The sequence below is a fragment of the Gavialis gangeticus genome, unplaced genomic scaffold, assembly GCF_001723915.1.
Source record: "Gavialis gangeticus isolate Ggan-Ray unplaced genomic scaffold, GavGan_comp1, whole genome shotgun sequence".
Lineage (NCBI taxonomy): Eukaryota > Metazoa > Chordata > Crocodylia > Gavialidae > Gavialis > Gavialis gangeticus.
Genome location: NW_017729022.1, coordinates 75677724 through 75697347, shown reverse-complemented (window position 1 = coordinate 75697347; position 19624 = coordinate 75677724). Strand labels below are relative to the sequence as shown.

The 19624-nt window shown below is 43.6% G+C and overlaps 1 protein-coding gene across 4 annotated transcripts in view; it reads left to right on the top strand.

Moving 5' to 3' along the window:
- The window catches only part of DENND2A (DENN domain containing 2A), a 92980-nt gene that overhangs the window by 17547 nt on the left and 55809 nt on the right, over nucleotides 1–19624 (top strand). For all 4 annotated transcript variants that reach the window (XM_019515413.1, XM_019515415.1, XM_019515412.1 and 1 more), the window contains exon 2: nucleotides 16708–16806. In XM_019515413.1, the coding sequence (XP_019370958.1) occupies nucleotides 16736–16806 (71 nt within the window). In that variant the 5' untranslated portion in view covers nucleotides 16708–16735. The remainder of the gene's footprint in view (nucleotides 1–16707; nucleotides 16807–19624) is intronic.

Below are 19624 nucleotides of genomic sequence, written 5' to 3'. Positions count from 1 at the left end.
TCAGTCCAAAGAGCAGCCACAGCTTGGCAGCAGTGGTGGCCAACAGGTTTCCCTTCCCTGCTTGTTTCCGCAGGACAGCACCAGGAGCTGCAGGTGAGCCATAAGGGCCAGTGGAGGGAGCTGAGGGGAAGTCCCAGGGTAGGGGAGGACAGGGGAAGAGTCCTGAGGGGCAAAGGGGTATGGATGAAAAGCCCCAGAGGCTGGGAAGTGCCTGGAAAGGGAGGGGAGGGGGGATTCTTACCTTTAGGTGCTGCCGCTGCTTTCACTGTGGGAGAAGATAGAGCAGCCAGGGGCAGTGCCTTCTGGGATGCTGGGGTTCACGTGTAATAATGCCTTAAGAGTTACTTACAATAGGAAGAGAATTTTTCTTAGCATGAATGATCTATGGATGTTATCAGAAAAAAGGGCTTGTTTCTTATGAGTCCTGCAGTGCTTCAACTCTGACAGCATGTGCTGAAAAAATAAAAATCCCAACCCTTATGTGCATTGAGCCAGAACTATTCATGCATGAAGGTTCCAGTCTCTCTCCTAATTCACAGAGAGGTCAGGCTTCCTTGCACTCTTACTGTAGTTCAGGCAGGCAGTGAAGTCACTGCTCTTTGAGGAATCAGGCATCATCTTGAACTAAATTATAGGGAGATGGCAAAAAAAATTATGATAAGCTCCACCAGTGCCGAGAGGACAGATGTTTACTAACCCGATTCTTTTTTTCACAGAAGGACCCCTGGAATTAACTTTGCAACATATTTTTCTTCCTTCTATTACCACTTGCAAACAAACCATTCTGTAGCAAGAGTGATAATGAAATAACTACATTGAAAATTTTTTTCTAAATTTTGCACAGGGTGATTTTTTTAAAGGTGCCTTTACAAGAAATAGCAAAAAATGTTTGTCTATTAGATGCATGAAGTCAAGGGTTTGAACAGGAAGTGGGGGCCATTTTGGTGAGGGACCAGTTTCTGGGCTGGTATAATCTATAATAATTCTATTAATTTCAACATGGCTATGACAGTTCAACAGGCTATAACAATGTGATGGTACAGTCCTGAGGGGTATTTTTTTTTTTGGAGAAGGGAGATCATTTGATGACCCTTTCATGGACAAAAATAGTGAAAATAATTGGCATTCCTGGTTTAATAGTCCAATAAAAAATAATGAAAAAATATTTTGTGTTGACCTCAAACAATTTTTGCTTGTTACGTTTCCTTCCTGAAACGGAAAAGAAAGAATTACTGTTGTTTTCAGTTGAGTTGAACAAAGTGCTTAATTACATTTTTGGCTATTTTTAAAACTTTAAATCCAGCAAAATTTTTAAATTAAAAGTGCTTTCAAAAGGAAAAACTGGAATGATTAGTTTAGAAAATGTTGAAGCCAAATGTTTCAAGCTTTCTAAAACTATTTTCCTTACTTTTTTTCCAACAGAAATTATTTCTGAACTCAGCCTGAACTCACAAATAGATTACGTTGACCCACAATTACATTATTCAACGAATAATTTGTCTCAAAAAAATTGTCCATTTCTATCCATGACCCATGTGACAAACTGGTGATGTTTTATTGCTGTATGTCTGATATTGTATTTCCACTGATTTATAGTCCCACACAAAGTACAACATTTATCATGGATACATCACAAATACATCTGAGGTATGAACTTCTTACTCCTACGATAAAGTACAATGTAGTGTAAAACCTTAATGAGTTCAGGGACAGAGTTAAGGTAGATTTCTTCTTTGGAACAGTGTGTGAGAATATACATTTTGGGTGAAATGTTTAGTTTTAAAAATGTGATTTCTCAGTGTGACAGGGGGCACCTCTTGGGGTCAAGTCTTATGCAGACCCACCCACCTGTCTCTATGGGGCAGTCCGCCCAGTCTCTCCTGCCACGACTTTGTTGTTTCCATAAGCTGTTGGTATGATGGGGGAGACTGCCCATTTCTGCTCTGATGCCAGGGGGTACTATCTGTGGCTCTGACCTTTCCTACACTGCAGCCCATGTCTCACAGATAGTATCACAGTTCTTAGAGTCTTGAGCCTCCACTATCTTCCATTCTGGACCCTAACTGGATCCCTCTTATCAGACAGTGTACTCTGCCCTCATTCTGGGCTGCCTCGCTTCCTGTACTCTTCTCCCTCTGAGCCATGGCTCCCAGGACCTTTAGCCACACAGGCCCTGGCCTCACCTCCAAGGCCAGTTGCAATATCAGGCCCTTGGTGTCCCTCGCAGTAGGCCCCAGGTCCCTTTGACCCTTCTGGTCCTGGCCCCAGCATTGACCAGTCAAGTGTGCCTCAAGTCAGGCTTATTGAGCATCTAGCCCACTCTCTCATCTTCTCAGCCCTACTTTGGGGTTACCCCCCCAGTTGTGGGCACTGGGATTATAAAGGCACCCTGACCCACCTTTCACTGGGGTAGTAACTGGCCTGGCATTTCCTGGGGATTCCTGCAGCACCAGGAACCCCACCAGGCCACCTGTCTCCAGCAGGGCACAGTTCTTTGTCATGCCCAGGACCAAGAGCCTCCTAGCCATCCCCATAAGTTCTTGCCCTTACCTCCTGGTTGCTCCTGCTGCAGCTCAGCTAGGCAATGTTTCTACCTGTGTTGGCTGTAGCAGACTGCAGCCTTTATAGACCTGGTTCTCAAAATGGCTGCTGCCATCAGGCACCTGCTGGATGCCTGATCTAGCCCTTAAAGTGGCAGGCACCAACAGTGCCCTGTCACACTCAAGTTCATAAAAACTTTGCTCAAAGAATTATCAATATTATTAATGTTCCTTTTAATTAGAAATGGATTTAAACAAAATTGCCTCCCAGATAATACATTTTTATCTTGGAATTTCTCTCTACTCCCCTTCCTACTTTTTTTTTCCTTTGGACTTTAAACATTAATGTAATGGACACAGCGTAAATGAAGTAAATGGAAGATTTTTATTATGTAAACACTGTGAAACATCAATGTTTAAATTATTACATATGGAAGAGATGGGAAGAAGAATGCATATTTAAATGCCAAACATACTTCTTGCCAGCAAGCAAGTATATCAAGTATAACATTATGTAAGTTCTCTTTGGGCCTCTTCCAGTAAATATGATAGGAGAATCTGTATTTATGTCTCCTATGCAAGCAGTTTCTATACGTACTGTTTTCAAAAATCATCCTTGCTTGCTGCCATAAATAACCTAAATGGCATAGCGAAGAAAGGGAATCTAACCAAAGCTTCTACTGGACGTAACACAGATAATTGTGGTGAGAAATGAACCTCCAGATTTGATGGAATGTTACATAATCCTATTAAAGTCATATCCAGCCTTGAATTTGTCTGTACTTGTGAAAGCTCCTATCATGGCTGACAAGCCACAGAAACTCAGAGCTAGAGGCATGACCTGCTACAGCTTGAGAAACACATCTGTAGACAGAGACTGTAATGGACTCCTGTCTTCTGTAGACAGGACGCCAAGAGAGAACCTAACACACACTCACCAGTGGATTACCTACTTATACCAGAGAAGCGAAAGACTGTGAAAGTACTCGTCTCCTTGTGCTGGCCTCCCATCCTGAGCAACTGTACCTACTTCTGAGAGAGACTATTGTGGTCTGTTGTAAAGTGTTATTAAGCGTGTGGAATTTATTGTGTATGATACTACAAAACTGAATGGAGGGCAGCTGTTTGTATCTCTGTGAATTTCTGTTAGTAAATGAAAGTGATGACGTGACTTTTGAATGCTTGGCTGGATGAAGGAGACATTAAAACTAAGAGTTAGATCCTAGTCTCACTCAAAATAATAGGGATTCTGCAGTGGCTTCAACAGAAGTGGCATTTCACCCCAACGTAGGGCTGGAAAGAAGGTAGAAAGGAAGAATGGCAATACAGAGGATGATGCTGGGGGCTGTCATTTGGGGTTTCGGAGTTGCTGCAAGGGACTTGATTACATAAGGGTCCTGCTTAGATATTTTGTCCTGGACTCTGTAGTCTGTATGTCCTGGCTACAGCCCTGGGTAAATGATTCATAGATTCATAGATGCTAGGGTCGGACGGGACCTCAACAGATCAAGTCCGAGCCCCTGCCTAGGCAGAAAAGAGTGCTGGGGTCAGATGACCCCAGACAGATGCCTATCCAGCCTTCTCTTAAATTGTTCATTCCACAAAAATGCCTCCCTTCCCAGGTTTGTAATTTTCTAAGAATTTAAATTTGCTTTCCCGTGGTGAGAGATTTCCACATGGTGTGAGATTGGAAAGGAAATACTTTTGGTTCCTGATAAAGTCATAGGAATAACTTCAAAAATATCTTTCGATGTAGTCATAATTATGGAGTCATGATTCATGGCTTATTAACAATTTGTATTGAATTTGTATGATTTGTTGAACACTTTGTGGAGTCTTTTGGGATAGGAAGGGCACCATCTGAATGTCAGGAACACTCTTATTTTGTATGTTGTCTTAGCAACCTTTTACTTCACACTTGCTAGTTAATATGAGAAATTTAGAAATCAAGTAGAAACCCCAGTCACAAACCAAGGATCCTTACAAAAGCTGCTCAGAAGGGATAGGATGTGGGTCTGAGGGAGTTCTCTAGCAGTGATTTGTGTAAATCTTGATTAACTGGTGCCTGGGGTGGGATTCAGCAGAGATGCCCATGAGGGAGTTTCTTTAGGTGCCACAAGAACCCAAATTGACTTTTCCTGGTGGTTGCTCAGTCTAGAAGATCAGTCTAGAAGATCTCATTAAGCATCTCTGTGATGCTTAGTTTTGGTTCTCAAACTGTGGATTTGTCTCTCTAGAGATAACATCCTTGTTAACACTAGTATATGGAGATGAGAGATAACAATCCTGATCACCTATCCATCATCCCTCTTGTCTCTCTACAAGTTTGTGTACAGAGTCAAGCCCTTACCTGTCTCTAAAAGTGCAGAGTTTCAAGAAGTTAAATGAATAAAGGATATCAAACAACAAGAATGAACTTTTTGATTAAATTGAGGTTTCCTGACCAGTGATTTAAATCAATTTGATTTAAGTCAAATCCACCATGGTAGTGAATGGAAGTTAAACTGTGGTAGTTTAATTTTTGAAGAGGTACCATAGAAAAGCTGATATGTAGTAATGCCCCATCTCCTTTATCCCATATTTACTAGTATCCTGGGTCCCATTTTGAGAAGTGATTTAGGTACTTAAAAGCCCAAGACATATTGACTGTCTCTTCCAGACGCCATTCTTAGAGGTGTAAAGCACCTAAAGATTCAGTTAGGTGTTTTCTGGGATTTTTCAGAAGAGCCTAGGCCAATCGTTCTCAAGCTTTTTGGACTCAAGGTACCCATTGTTAGACTCAAGACATGCCTCAAAAATGCCAGCCCTTAGCTTTCACCCATTTTTTGACTGTGGAAAGATAATAGAGCAATTCTTCTGTTGCGAAGAACTCAGAAAGACCACAGCAGGTCTTTGACACTATGGATTCATATTTGAAATGTCTGGATTTAGCTTGTGGATCATGTTTGCCCACATAGCCATGTGAACATTGCACAGCACCCATGGTACTCATTAAAGGGATGTCAAGGCACCTTGGCTGAGAATCACTGGCCTAGGTGCATTAGTTCCACTGAAATCAATGGCAAACTAATGAGTTAAGCATATAGTGCTTTTAAAAATATTACTTAATGGGTGCATCTACACATTACCCTATAGCAGTGGCTCCCAACCTCGAGTCACAACCGAAATCAGGGTCGCAGGGGGGTCTGGCCCTCATTCCACCCCTCCCACCTGCGGGGCTTTCCCAGTGCATGGTCCATGCGGCTCTCGCTGCCTCTGCCCCCCGCAATCCCAGCCCGGCCTGGGGTTTGCTGGTGCCACCGGGCATGAGTAAGTCGATGGTGAGGGCAGGGGCGGAAGTTGCAACAAAAAAAAGGTTGGCAGCCACCACCCTATAGCAAAACTGTTACGGCGCCATGCTTTAGTACTAAAGCACAATGCAGTAACCTCCCATACTGCACTGTGCATGTGGGGCACTGTTAGTTTTCTACTGCTACTTCACCACAACTGCATGCTAAGACGGAGGAGCGCACTGCTATGGTGAAGTAGCTGCCGATTATGTATAGACTCACGTGATTGTTATGTCACTGTAGCGCATTGTATGGCAACGTAACACGTTGCTGTGGGGACATTGGGCGTCGTGTAGACATGCCCAATTCCTAAAAACCAAGGCCACTGAGTTATTTACTGGCTTTGGAAACTTCTACTAGTGGGCTTGTTTCCTTCAGGGAAGCAAAACAACATGCCATTGTCTCCTGATTGTTTTTCTACCATGCTTGGTGAAAACACCATAAGAAGATCAGATCTCTGGTTACTTTTGCGTTACAAGCTGCCATGTGAATCTGAAGCTGTAAAAAGTCTGTGAAAAATGAAAACAAAAATACAAACAATACAAGTGCCGGACACCCCTTTTCCTTCCCCCCCGCATGTCTGGTGCACCTTGCTTTGACTGGAGGCGAGAGCCTCCCTGCTTTAAATGGTTTCTGTTCAAGTGCCAAAGATAAGATTGTTGGAGGGCTGGGGGGTGGGGGGGGAGGGAATCAGTCTCACCTCACCCGTGGCGGCAGAGCCAAATATCTTTCTATTGCTTTGATTTAGCCATGGTACCAGTTGCAGTTTCAGGTGACAGAGTCTGTTCCCTGCTGACAATAGCTCTGTATTTCAAAGTCTGCACTGACGTCCTCCAGGAGAAGTGCATAGTCTCTCTATTTGGAGTTCCTGCCAAGCACACGTGTGTGTGAGTATGAGGGGAGGAAGAGGGGGCGGGAGGGGAAACGGAGACGGAGTGAGAGAATTAAAAGAGGGAAGCAAGGAGAGGAAGGACTATTTTTCCTGAGTGCTCTACTTTCAAACTGTTTTTTTTCCCCTTTTATTGGCCATCAGTGCAATGACCCGCTTAACCACATCAACTCAGCTTGCTCCCTCCCCCACACTTCCTTTACCCTGGCAGTGCACAGGCTCTCAGATTTCCTCCCTAGCGTAGGGCGGATGGCGGCTCTATGAGCTACATTCCTTTTATTACAAAAGAAAGGGAAAAACTGCTCTCCACGCAGGCAGATGGCCGACTGTTTCCTGGCAGCTCCAGCACAATATCATTTTTCTATTGTCCTGACAAACAAACAAACACAAACAGAGCTTTTTCCCTTTTGAAAAGAAATCAAATAAAACCCGCTCTGCAGAAGAATTCTTTAATCTGCTTGGGTTTTCTCCTAATGGCAGGTGACCTTTGGGAAGCTGCTGTCCTGGTTGGCTAGCTCATGTCTCTGGTTTCCTTTCAAGCAAGTTTAATCAGGGGGTGCCAATATATTGTTGTTGGCTCTGGGAAAGAGCCTCTGTCTTGTTCAGCTATCTTAGCGTGTCATGGTTGATGTACCAACGATGCAATTGGAGACCTCCAGTGCTAAAAGACTTCCAGTGTGTCTTAAGTGAAAGAACAAGTGATGGAGGAGCTACAACTCCTCATGGTGTCTGTGAACTGGCATGGAGGGGGACCTGTAACATGCTCACCAGCACAGTACAGATGGTGCCCAGAGTTCAGGGTGATGGGCTCCTCAAGAGGGAATGCTTGTACAGAAGGTGAAGCATTCATCGCTCTGTAGGATAAAGGCTGATGCAGAAGATATTAATTTGGAGGAATTGGCTTCCTCTGAATTTTGTCCCTTTATTTCCCTTGTTTAGTCACGATAAACTATACTTTTAGCCTGGGAGCAGTTGTTGGAGTCAGTTGTCAACACTCCTGATTTAACCCAAAGGGACCCATAGAATAACATGGGTATCTGAACAATGTCCAGAACTGATGGTTTGAATACTGTGACCCTGGGCAGGAGGAGGGGGTAAGGGAGGCATTTTCTAAACTGAATTTGCCAGTGTATACTGTATAGTATATACCGTGTCCTCGCCTTCAACTGGGATGTGACTTTTCCTTGTTGGGCTACACATGAATTCCTCGGGCTGTCCCCAAACTCTTGTAAGCATGAGTCACAGAGATGCACGTGAGCACTTGTAATCCCAAACATAGCAAATGGGAGATGCAAGGCCTTTACACTTCTGAAAACCAAGATCCATAGCAGCACAATCTCTGTGCCATCATACCCTGCTTGTGCAGTTTTTCTGACAGAAAGGCTTTGGAAATGTAAAATATTTTATTGACCTTATTTTTCATATTTTCACCTGGAAGGAGGGGTTCCTTTGTACCATACAGTCAACTTTTGGGGCCTGTGAGGAAGAAAGAAAAGGTTGCATTTTAGACATCTAGAATTTACCCAAGGCTGCAACTCTGCAGTGCTCTGAAGCACTTGAGTTCTCTTGAAGTCACTTGGCTCAACTGCATGCCTAAAATCAGCATGTGTTTTGCTGAATCAAGGCTTAACACAGCATTTCTATACATAGTAATGTTGCAGTTTTTAAGTTCTGATGTTTTGGGACTTACCTAGATTGTGGATAAACAACAGCCTTATTTTAGTGTCGCCTCTCTAATTATACCCTCTGTTCCTAGTCCAGCTTTTTCACAAAGTATTGGACTGTAATGTTGTCATTGGTCCATGGTAGAATATGGGCCACCTTGCACATTAAGGCAGTGTAACTTTAGGGCAAATTCTGCATGTTAGGGGAGAATGAAAGAATCCTATTTCCCTGTATTGCTGAATTTCTGGGGGTGAGGTTTACATGTAAACATATCTCTGACCTTCCTCTGGACACATCTGCAGTAGGGGCACTTTTTTCCAGTATATCATTCTTGGACATTTGCTTTCTCTTACCTTAAAATTGCAAGCATGAATCTCAGTCCTTCTGAAGTCAGTAATCAAATTCTCACTGACTTGAATAACATGTGGCTTTTACCTCTTGAGTCTTGTCTCAGCCTTAACTTACTCATGAAGTACTGTATTTTAGGTGTCTAAAGTAAATAAATGTGGGCTCTTTTTCAAAGGGGCTGAGCAATTACAGCTTCCATTAAAATCTGTTTTGGTGAGTGTGTGTGTACAATGTGTGAGGCACATGCTGATATTAACTGCATATGCCCTAGTAGCATGAGCCTCTGAAGAATAGATGCCAACATCTGAAGTTGTTCCAGCTTTGACCTGAGTGAGCTGCTTCTCTGTTTTTCCTTCTCTAAAATGGGTGTAGTGGTACTTACCTGCCATACCCAGTTGTGAGGCTTACTTAAATAATGCTTGTAATCATTCCAGATAGGACAGATGCTCTGTATTGTTGCCGTTTTATTCAGTATGGTCATATGGCACTGACTATACAACGTGAAATCGCTGCTTTCCAAGCCTAGGGACATTTAGACAGTTGAGCATGGCTTCTATTTGTTGTGTCAAGCAGCAATTAAAGCAAAACCCGGATATTGTGAACCATGTTTTAAAACAAGTGGGTCTGTAATCAGTTACTTGATCACAGGTCTCTAGTAGTTCAGACTGGTTTGTTTGAGGAGGAACCATATTTTTGTTCAAGGGTGCTTCATTTGGATGGATGTTCATTAAGTTTTAACAACTGGTTATTTCACCCAGCACCCGCTATGAGAATTTGTCCTGTCACCTCCAGTGGGTTGTAACTCAATGTGGAGACAAGACATAGCAGAGAAGGTAAACCAGTTCCATATTCAAAGTGGATTTTGCAGTCTGACCCATATACACCAGAATCAAATGACATTCATAAGAGGTAGGCCTCAAATTATCAGAGCTCCTCATTAAGTGAACACCATTCATTCTGCCCACTGAATGAGGCAGGGAGGCTGTGGGAAAATGGTATTCAATTATATGCAATTAAGATGGCATCCTAAGGCACATACATCATATGTGCCAGGGAGCTGGCACAGACAGTTTTAATAGGGTATTTCCTAGCCTTTGAGTAGTTGATATTGTAGCATTAACCATGTGTGTATGTATTTCATGTAGTATGTGTGTGAATAATATTAACATACTTTGGTTCCACTCCTATGCGATTTAGTTGAAAACAGAGCAAGTGTAAACACATGAAAACACTTGCTCATGAAAACACTGAAGTAAAATATGCATCAACCCTAAGGGAAGAGATATAGTCTAGGGCAAAACAGAGCAATTCTAGACAGGAGGAACCCAGGATTAATGACCCTGGAGAGCCAGCTCTGGTCTTTTTTGCAGGAACATCTGTTGCATTATTTCATCCAGGTTTTTTCCACTTACGCCTTTCAGTTAGTTCTTACAATTAAGGTCCCTTTAAAATGTAATAACAGGAAAAGTACTACCATTGGTTTCTTGAATCTCCCTGGCTAGCAGAAGCCGAGAGTGCTTTACATCCAAGGCAGGCAAGGTTCTTTAAGTAGATGTGATATCTTTTATTAGACTGACTGAGTAGTTGGAAAACAGTTCTTAGCAAGCTTTCGGGTACAGTCACCCCAAACCCCTTTATATCCCACTTAGATTATGGAAGAAAGCAAATGCTTTCATTTGCCCTCAAGTAACTTTATGGGGGCCAATGCTTAGAAAAGCATGACTGGTCTCAAGAGGGTGCCCTTGTTAGGCCAGGGTGAAGGTTACCAGAACACCGGGCTGGGAAGGCTGAATGGCAGAGAGGTAGAAGTGGTGGTCAGAGGAATAGCAAGCTCCTGCCAGCCCTGGGCAGAGTGCCGAGGAGATGAAAGTTTGCTGCACATCAGCTGCAGTGGGGGGCAACAGCTGCCTGGCTTCTGTGGCTGGGCTGTGGCCACTGTAGCACAGGTGTCTGGGGGTGCCACTCTGGTGCCCCCTTTAAGTCAGCACCTGAGGCAGGTGCCCTGCTTGGTCACCGTCTCCCCAGTTGCACAACTGGTAAAGGTGGTTCAGAGACCCCACACGTGTACTTCTGGGGGTGACCTATTGATGACTAAGGGCTGGATCGAAAGCTCACATTATAGTAGATGGTGGGTCTTATTACAATCATGAGGACTGTCCTGTGATCAAGTGGTGGAGAACCCGGATTATCTCACCCTTGATGAAGCATGTGCCTCTACCTTAAATAATATCTGGTATCTCTTTGTGAGTGAGATCATCATTAACCAGGCTTTCCTACAGAGCAGGGCAGCGACTGGGCCTCTAAGGTCAGCAGTTGCTTTCTATGGAGAACTCCCACTCTGAGTCGGGGGAGTTTGTCTCTTAGGTCTTCCTCCTATGTCCCTCCTCACTGACTCTGCTTACCTTTGGTGCACCGGGGCATTACTCCAGAGACTTCCTCTCGGTTCCATTGTGATTTGACACAATATAGGTCGAGTTGCTATTTAGATCACAGGAAATGAATTCTCTGCCCTCGGTGCGCACATCTCCACATAACAACGAGATTCAGCTGAGTGCTGCAATCCTGCACGCAGGCCATGAAGATGGCTATGTACATATGCTTCCCTTTTCGCTTAGAGGGAAATCAAATCTAAATAGAGTGAGGGGTGGAGGTGGAAGGGGTTAGGATTAAAGTTTCCAACTGTCAGTTCAGCCCTGCCCATGATCTTCCTGTTAGTATTTTGTCTTGTTGGCATCCTTCCTCCTCTTTATGTGTATAATATATATGCATTTTTGTCTGATGGGTGTTGCTGTCTGTATGTTACATGAGTTGCACCTTAGTGCACTTTGACATTCAGAAGGGCTATGCACATGTTTTGTATATGGGTGCATCTGAATAAAGCATTGATGTGCCTTCAGATGTAAAGAAACAAATGAGAGAGAACTTTTTTGTGGGCATCCTGGAAGAAAAATCAAGGATCCTCCCTCTGATCCCTTCAGGTTTTACCTCCTTTTGACAAGAGTTTCTGCAAATGAACAAGTGAAGGTCCTTGGGGTCTTTCTGGTGATTCCAATATTGATAATTACCATTGTTTCTTTATGTAGTGGCAGTGCCTATGATCCCCACTAATGGACTTGGATGCCATTTTTATGCTTGTTGTAGTACAGACACAGAACAAAGAAGTCAGGCCTTGTGCCTAAATACTTATAGCTAAGATATGCCTCCAGCATGCTGGTGGCTGACACTCTTACAGTTTCCAAATGGCCAAGACTCAGCACAAAGTGACCATCTCCAGGTGATAAGGTTGTAAGTGGGATGTGGTTTCTTCATTAGATCTTAAGTGGCATAGCAAAGGAAAGGCCTAGAAAGGCATATTGTGATCCCCTGATCACGTTTGTGATTTAGAAACGCTGGGACCATACTGGATACAGTGGCTAAAAGTATTTGATTTTCGTTGTTTTCATGGCTTGTGCCATTAGATTGTCCTGTGCTCTCTGGAAAAGTGCTTAGACAGATGCAGAAGGTGAGTCCTTATTCTTACGGGAGAAGTTTTGCACATCGTCCTCTTAAAGATTTCTATATCCTGTAGGGATAAGGAAGTTGCCGGATCTCAAGGCCCATCCTGTCTGTGCCCTTGATGGATGCTACCTGGCAAGTAAGCAGTTGTTCTAGTGTTTGTGATGTATAGACTTGCCCACAAAAATACCAGACTGAAATGATACTTGGTCGTTTTATAGAGGCAACTCACAAGATGGTGATGATTTCTCGTCATGAGACATGGCTGCATGGTGAAAATTCACACATCCAGTTACTAGTCCCGTTACCCCTGTCAGACAAAAGGGAATGGCTAACAAATCAGACATTTACAGCAGCACTGACCTTGTCAATAATGGCTGAAACAACTCAGGCCCCCACCACCCCTCAGTGGTTCACTGTCAGTTCTGTTTTCTGGCACCCAGTGAGGTGAGACCGGGCAAAAGCCTCCACAGTGTAACTTAGCGCAGCTCTGCATATGTTCCAGGTAAATTTTCAAAAGTGACTAGTGATTTTGGGTTGGAGTATTGTGGTAGCTGTGATAGTCCACAAAATGTGCAAGAAACAAGGTTATTTTGAGGATATCTTTTGTTGGACCAACTGTATATTTGGACGAGATCTTAGATAAGCTTAGGAAGGGCACTTTGTACCCAAAAGCTTCTTTTAACATATCTTCCAACTATACAGTTGGTCCAGCAAAAAATATCACCAGAAAATCCCTTGCTTCTCTAATGATTTGGGGTCTGCTTGTTTTGAGAGTTTTACTATTAAGGCCAGGCAGCCCGGCCTGATTTTTCAGAAGGTGCGTTCTTAACTATTTTTGAAAATCAGATTCCTCTTAAGATATCTTCTGTTGGGCATCTGAAACCTAAAGCATCCAAAATCACTCTTCACCTTTGATGTGACCAGTCCCTATCTCCTAATCATGTCAGTCATCCTTAGGCAGAAGCATGTGCTTTATTTTACTACTGTGTTTTGAGTGGGGGGTGGGAAGAAGGGAAAGAGGAAAACTTAAATTAGAAGAAAACCAAACAACTACTGCTGGGGACGGATGATTACAGCTCATTTCAAGGCCATTTCCTGCATGCCAATGATGGATCAGTAAACAAGCGCCTCTTTTGCAAACACAAAGCAGGCAGGAACTCTGTTTGAAAGAGAGAGGTCATGGCAGGTCTCACTCTTTTTGGCAGCAGGAAGTTCCTATCACGTGACCCTGGGAATTGTGAAGTCTTGTGCATGCAGAAGATATGAGGACAGCCTTCTGCTCTGAGGCTGCACCCTTCCCACAGTCTAGTCAACAGGTTTGAGAGCTCCTCCCCTCTTCTGTTCTTCTCTATCCCGCTTGTGTCATTCCTTCACTTGGTTAGCTAGAAAGTGGTATCAGGTGGCTGCATTGTTGGACAAAACAATGGTATAGATTCCTGAGTGTATTCAAATGGTGAGTCTCCAACCGAGGCTTGACAGCTTGCCTCCCTTCTGGAAATTTATGGGCTGTGATAGGCCAGCGTCCCAGTCATAAATCGATGGAATGCTTCTGAGCTCACTCCTTTGGGGTCCTGCCATGTCATGGCGGGTTTGAATATTCTCTCCTTGGCTTTTGTTTTCTAATGCAAGTGACTGTAGTGCTGGCCAAAGGTACCAGGTTGCTGTTATGTTCTTCCTGAGTGCCTATAAACTAAATTAAATCCCCGTGAGCCTTACAGAGTTTTGCTCATTTTCCTCTGGAAGACTTCTAGTCTGCTTGTTGTGCTAACTAAGCACTGAAAGCAATACTTTTTTGAGTGATGTTCCAAAACTGGTCAGCTGGTCATTGCGAGGGGAGACAGGAACTACCCACAGTCCATGAGTTGCATCTAGGTATAAAACCATTCCACCAGTAAAATTGCCAGATTATCTCTTCTGTGGGAGAAATGATGGGCCTTTCCATTCTTATTGCTCCAGTGAATCTCCATAGGTCTTTGCAAACCTGGATGTGCCCATTTTCTCTTCACAGTAGGTACTATACTACATTGTGGGTTCACCTTTCTATTCTATTCTATTCTATTACACCTTTCTATTCCATTCTGAACAGTTCTTTAGGACGTAACAGGACTAATAACCAGTGTGGCCTGCCTTTATCAACAGAGTCAGCTTATTTTCTGTGAGTACTGTCCCAGCTTCCTCTGTGTATTTTATGATGCTACTTCCCGTGATTGTGGTTTGGTTCAGGAAGCTGCACATGGTGGCCCCATTAACAACAGAGTGCATGTCTACATGAGATGCTAACAGCGCAGTAACCTAATAATACTGCACAGTAGCATCACTTAAAAGGTGTTCACCAGCGCTACTGCACAGTAACTCCAGTTACTGCACATTCATTTAGCACTTGATTATACAAGTACTAAATTAAATGTGCAGTTACCACTGCACATTAATGAACGTGTAGATCTGCCCAGAGGTATCTGACGTGTGCTTTGCCTTGCACTTTGAATGTTACTGCACATCTGTTTGTGCCTGAATGCTCATTTTGTCCTGATTTGCCAGGGGTCTTTTAGCAAATCTTCCAAGTCTGAATTTATTGGGTAAGAAGTTGCTTGCATCTGGGAATAGACTTCAGAGTTTACCACAAGAGAACCTCTAGAATGCTGAATGAATGACGGTGTTAGATACAGTCAGTCATCCTCTTCTGTTGCTACTGTTACTACAGGTGTGGTTGTTATCTGTTATATGTGGCAGTAGCTAGGCACTGTACCCACAGAACGTGACTGTTGTGCTTGTCACTGCATAAGCACAGAACACAGAATTTATATTCTACGGCAAGTGAAAATCTTAGTTCCAGCTATGAAAAATTTACTCATCCAATAGCCTGGGTGAGTCATTCTTTGGACAGGGAGTGAATGTCATTAGTTTTTCATTATCCTGAATCATAACAGTTAATGGGTGGGTGAATAGATCATGCTTCTAGGGCTGGTAAATTTTCCTGACAATTTTGTAAAGCTGCTCTGTGTTTGGAAGTGAACTGGGTGTTGTTCCAGATACTAATGAGGAAGAGAAGTAGAGGGGCTTATTGTCCAGGGGATAGAGTTGGCTAAATGGTTAGCAGTAAACTGCCTTGAATGTGCACACATTGAGTTGACCCTGAGTTCACTCCTCATCTTAGAAACGGTGCCAGTGTGGGGTGAAAAGACGGAAAGAAAATTCAGAATGAACAAGCCTGAATTATTCCTATTTCTCTCTCCCTCAAAATGCTTGGTGCATGGAAATGAGAGATCCTTTTATATATTCCTTTTTTTTTAAAGTAGGAACTACTAACTTTCCCGAGGCACTTGCTGGGGCTGCCAAACTCCAGGCATGACAGAGTAGCATCGAAGTGCTCAGTCAAGTGGACAGACTCCAGAGGCTTTGAGTTTTTCAAAGTATTGTGTAAGAGACAATGACCTCTTTCCTCTCATTGAAATGCTTTTCAATGGCTGCAGATAGTGCGCTCCTGAGAAGGAGTGAGAATGCCCTGTGAAGTGGGGTGTTCCTTAAGGACCCAGAGCTGATTTTTCAGGCCACTACAAAAGGAAGAAAAATCTGTTGTGTTGTGAGACAAACCTGCTCAAAGAGAAGAGACTGATGCTACCCCACAAAGAATAGAGCTCCCCATGCAAAGATCAGTGAGCACCAACCACAGCAACTTCTGCAACTGTAGGACCACATCCATCCTGAGTGGAATTCCAGTGTTTTCAGTGGAGGTACCCGGGTGAAGTTGCCCCCTTAAATCTCGACAAAGGAAATCAGCAATAGTCTAAAATGTCCCACTGATCTGAAAATACATTAGGTAACCAGGAGTTTTAGTCCACCTCTAGTGTCATAAGCAACATACCTTGGCATTAACTAGGAGCCTAAGAATGTGGCACATCCCATGGCCTTATGAGCCAGAGGCAGATTAATTCCATTGATCAGGGTAACTACAGGGTTAGTTTTATTTGTTAAGTCATTTTTACTGTCTTGTGGGGGAAGGCAGATAACCTAGGGCTATGATAATAGCAGTGATAGCTAACAGTTATATAGTTTTAGTATATGTTCAACTCACTGTACAGACATTGCCTAGTTATTATGAATCATGTTTGTTGCAGTAGTGCCTAAAGAGTAACCCTGAACGGGGCCCCATTGTGCAAGACACTTTACAAATACAGAGTAAAAGACCATCTCTGACTCAAAACTCCAGAAAACTTTACCATACCCCTAACAGGGAGTTGATGTAAGCATTGTCATCCCCATTTTACAGATAAGTAAGTTAAGACAGGGATCTGCATGGCTTCCTGCTGCTGTTACCTAGCTGGAATTCTAGGGGCAGGTTTTGCAAGTGTGTCGAATGGGGGAGGGAAATGAGAGGTTTCCTATATCCAAACATGCAACAATACCTCTAATTATTTGTGTGTTGCTTTGACCTCCCCAGGTGAACCATCACCACGCCAGGTGCTGACATGATGACAGCTAGCAAGGCAGGCGACGTGACCAGCAAATCTGAAAACAGAGTCTGCCGATCTCTTGAGAGGTGAAAAATCCTACATTCTTCTTTTTCTTTTTCCCCATGCGGGGAGTGGAGGGGAAGAGTGTATCGTGACTTTTCATTGGCCTACTTTCTGTCACATACTAACACACAGGTTTTCAAACTGGGGTATGCGTACACATCTAATGGGTTGTGCAATGCCTTGCCAAGGGGTACATGCCTCAATGTTAATGGCAGCAGAGCTACTGATTCGGCAAGGTGCAGTGAGTAATGGTGTTGCCATGAATTGGTGTTGGCACCAACACTTTTCTGTTCAGAGATGCATCAGGTCTCGGGGGTACTAGCAGCAACATTTTGCAGGTGCAGATAAAGGGGTATGTAACCACAGCAATTTGAAAACCACTGCCCTAAAACTTGCATCCAGCATCAGTTCTTCCCAGCTTGTCACACTCTGCCTGTAGACCTGCAGGATGTGTATTTAAGCCCCCCATCTGGATATAAACCTTTTAACCACTGAGAATACCACCATGCTCTACTACACTGGGAGGATCCACACAGTTAGAGGCATAGTTTGCTTCAGCCATTACACTGAGCTCCCTTGTACCAAAAAAGGCAGAACTTAAGGGCCCCTGAGACTTGTGAACAGTGAACCTGGCCAGTATCACCCTTCCCTTTAGTAAAAGAGGGTGCCTGTAGTCATGTGGTAAGGTTGCTCTAATGTGCTGTAATTACAGTGTGTCAGAGCAGATTCAGTTAATCAAGACTGCTGGAGTGTGCCAGTTAGTGTGCTCTAGCAGCCTCTGCATCTCATGTATCAGTGTCCCCAGGCTTCAAAATGGTGGCAGGGATGCTTTAACGAAAGCTCGTTAGACTCACCCCACCCCACCCCACCCCACCCCAGAGCACATGTAAAAACACCCAGAGATTCTACATTCCCAGGCTGGGTGTGAGCTACAGCTGGATACACAGTGGCTATCAGGCTTGCCTACACAACTACTCCACCAGCATGAAACTTAGGGGTGGTCTGTCCATGTCCTTTTGTACCAGTGAATCTAAAATGAATTTATTTGCATTGCTGCTGTCTCCTAGCATGGATGCACTTAGTGGGTAGGTTTAAGTTGGTTCAATCTTAGTAGTTTGCACCTATATAAGTAAATTAATTTGACATCAATTTAGTTATCGTGGTGCCTGCTTTTGAGCATGCTTTGCAGTGCTTAGAGTTTGAAACTGTTTTGTATAAATGTAAATGTTAAGTTATATTGCCACTATGGCACTGCTGCTGCTGCTTTAACTGCTAAAGGGAACCAGGCCCAGCCTCTATTATGGATACAGCTCTGCTGGCAGAAGGTGTTTTTCTTTCATGGGAAGTGCACCAGCTCCCCTGAACTTCAGAATCTTTGCTGGCAGAAGTCAGCTTCTGTAGGCAGTACTAAGTCCATGCCAGGGGTTTTGCTGGCACACCAACATCAGCTACAGGTTGTGATCTTTTTATCCACCTCTCCCCCTGGCCAGCTTTGCTCTGGCCTCATAATTTAGTAATGTAGATAACAGCCTCATCTGTCCAGCTACAGCACCCTGAATGTCGATGGAAGCACTTTGAAATCCTTGGGTGAAATACGCTTTTAGAAGGGCATGTTTATTTGATGAGCCCATATAAATTTTTGGGCTTGTCAAATAATTAATTAATAGTAATTAAGTAGTTCTATCCCTTGCTATGGCAATGTTGGTCCAATTGTCTAAGTCCTAGGTTGTGTGCTTTGTGGGGCAGGGGCTGTCTCTGTGTTCATTTGTACAGTGTCTAGTATGATGGGACCCCTTTGGAAGCCCCTCAATGTTTACTGCTTTAGGAATGATTACCAAACATAAAGGTGTAATATTATTATACTAATATACATTTGGAAAAGGCCTGAGAGAGTAACATTGTTGAGAGAGGTGTCACTCTAGGTTCTTCCTTCTATTTCCTACATCTCAAAGTCAGAAGAGATCCTTGTTGATTGTGTGGACTGAGCACCCATATGATCGTGTGGACTGACTGCCTGGTAGAAGCCATAACATTTCACCCAACAATTGTTGTATTGAGTTGGATTAGGGCCTGTCTTTTGAAACAACATCCAGTTCTGATGTACAGACTCCAAATGATGGGAGTATTTATCACAGTCCTTAATCTGTTCCAGTGGCTAATTTCTCACTTTTACTTCCAGTTTGAAGATTGCTGACTTAGTTTTCAGCCAGTGGCCTTGTTAGACTACTTAGAAGTACTGACTACACTCTAGGGGAATATTGTCAACATCCCTAATCACAGGATCATAGAAAATTAGGCTTGGAAGGGACCTCAGGAGGTCATCTAGTTCAACCCCCTGCTTAAACCAGGACCACTCCTAACTAGATCATTCCAGCCAGGGCTTTGTCTAGGCGGGCCTTAAAAACCTCCAAGGACAGAGATTCTACCACCTGTCTAGGTAACCTGTTACAGTGCTTCACTACCCTCCTAGTGAGAAAACTTTTCCTAATATCCAACTAAAACCGCCCTTGCTGCAACTTGAGACTGTTGCTTCTTGTTCTGTCATCTGTTGCCACTGAGAGCAGTCCAGCTCCATCCTCTTTGAAATCCCCCTCCAGGTAGTTGAAGGCTGCTATTAAATCCCCCTCTCAGTCTTCTCTTCTGCAAACTAAATAAGCCCAATTCCCTCGGCCTCTCCTCAGAAGTCAAGTGCCCCAGCCCCCGAACCATTTTCATTGCTTGTTGCTGGACTCTCTCCAACTTGTCCACATCCTTTCTATAGCAAGGAGCCCAAAATTAGACACAGTCCTCCAGATGTGGCCTCACCAGTGCAGAATAGAGCAGAGTAATTACTTCCCTCAA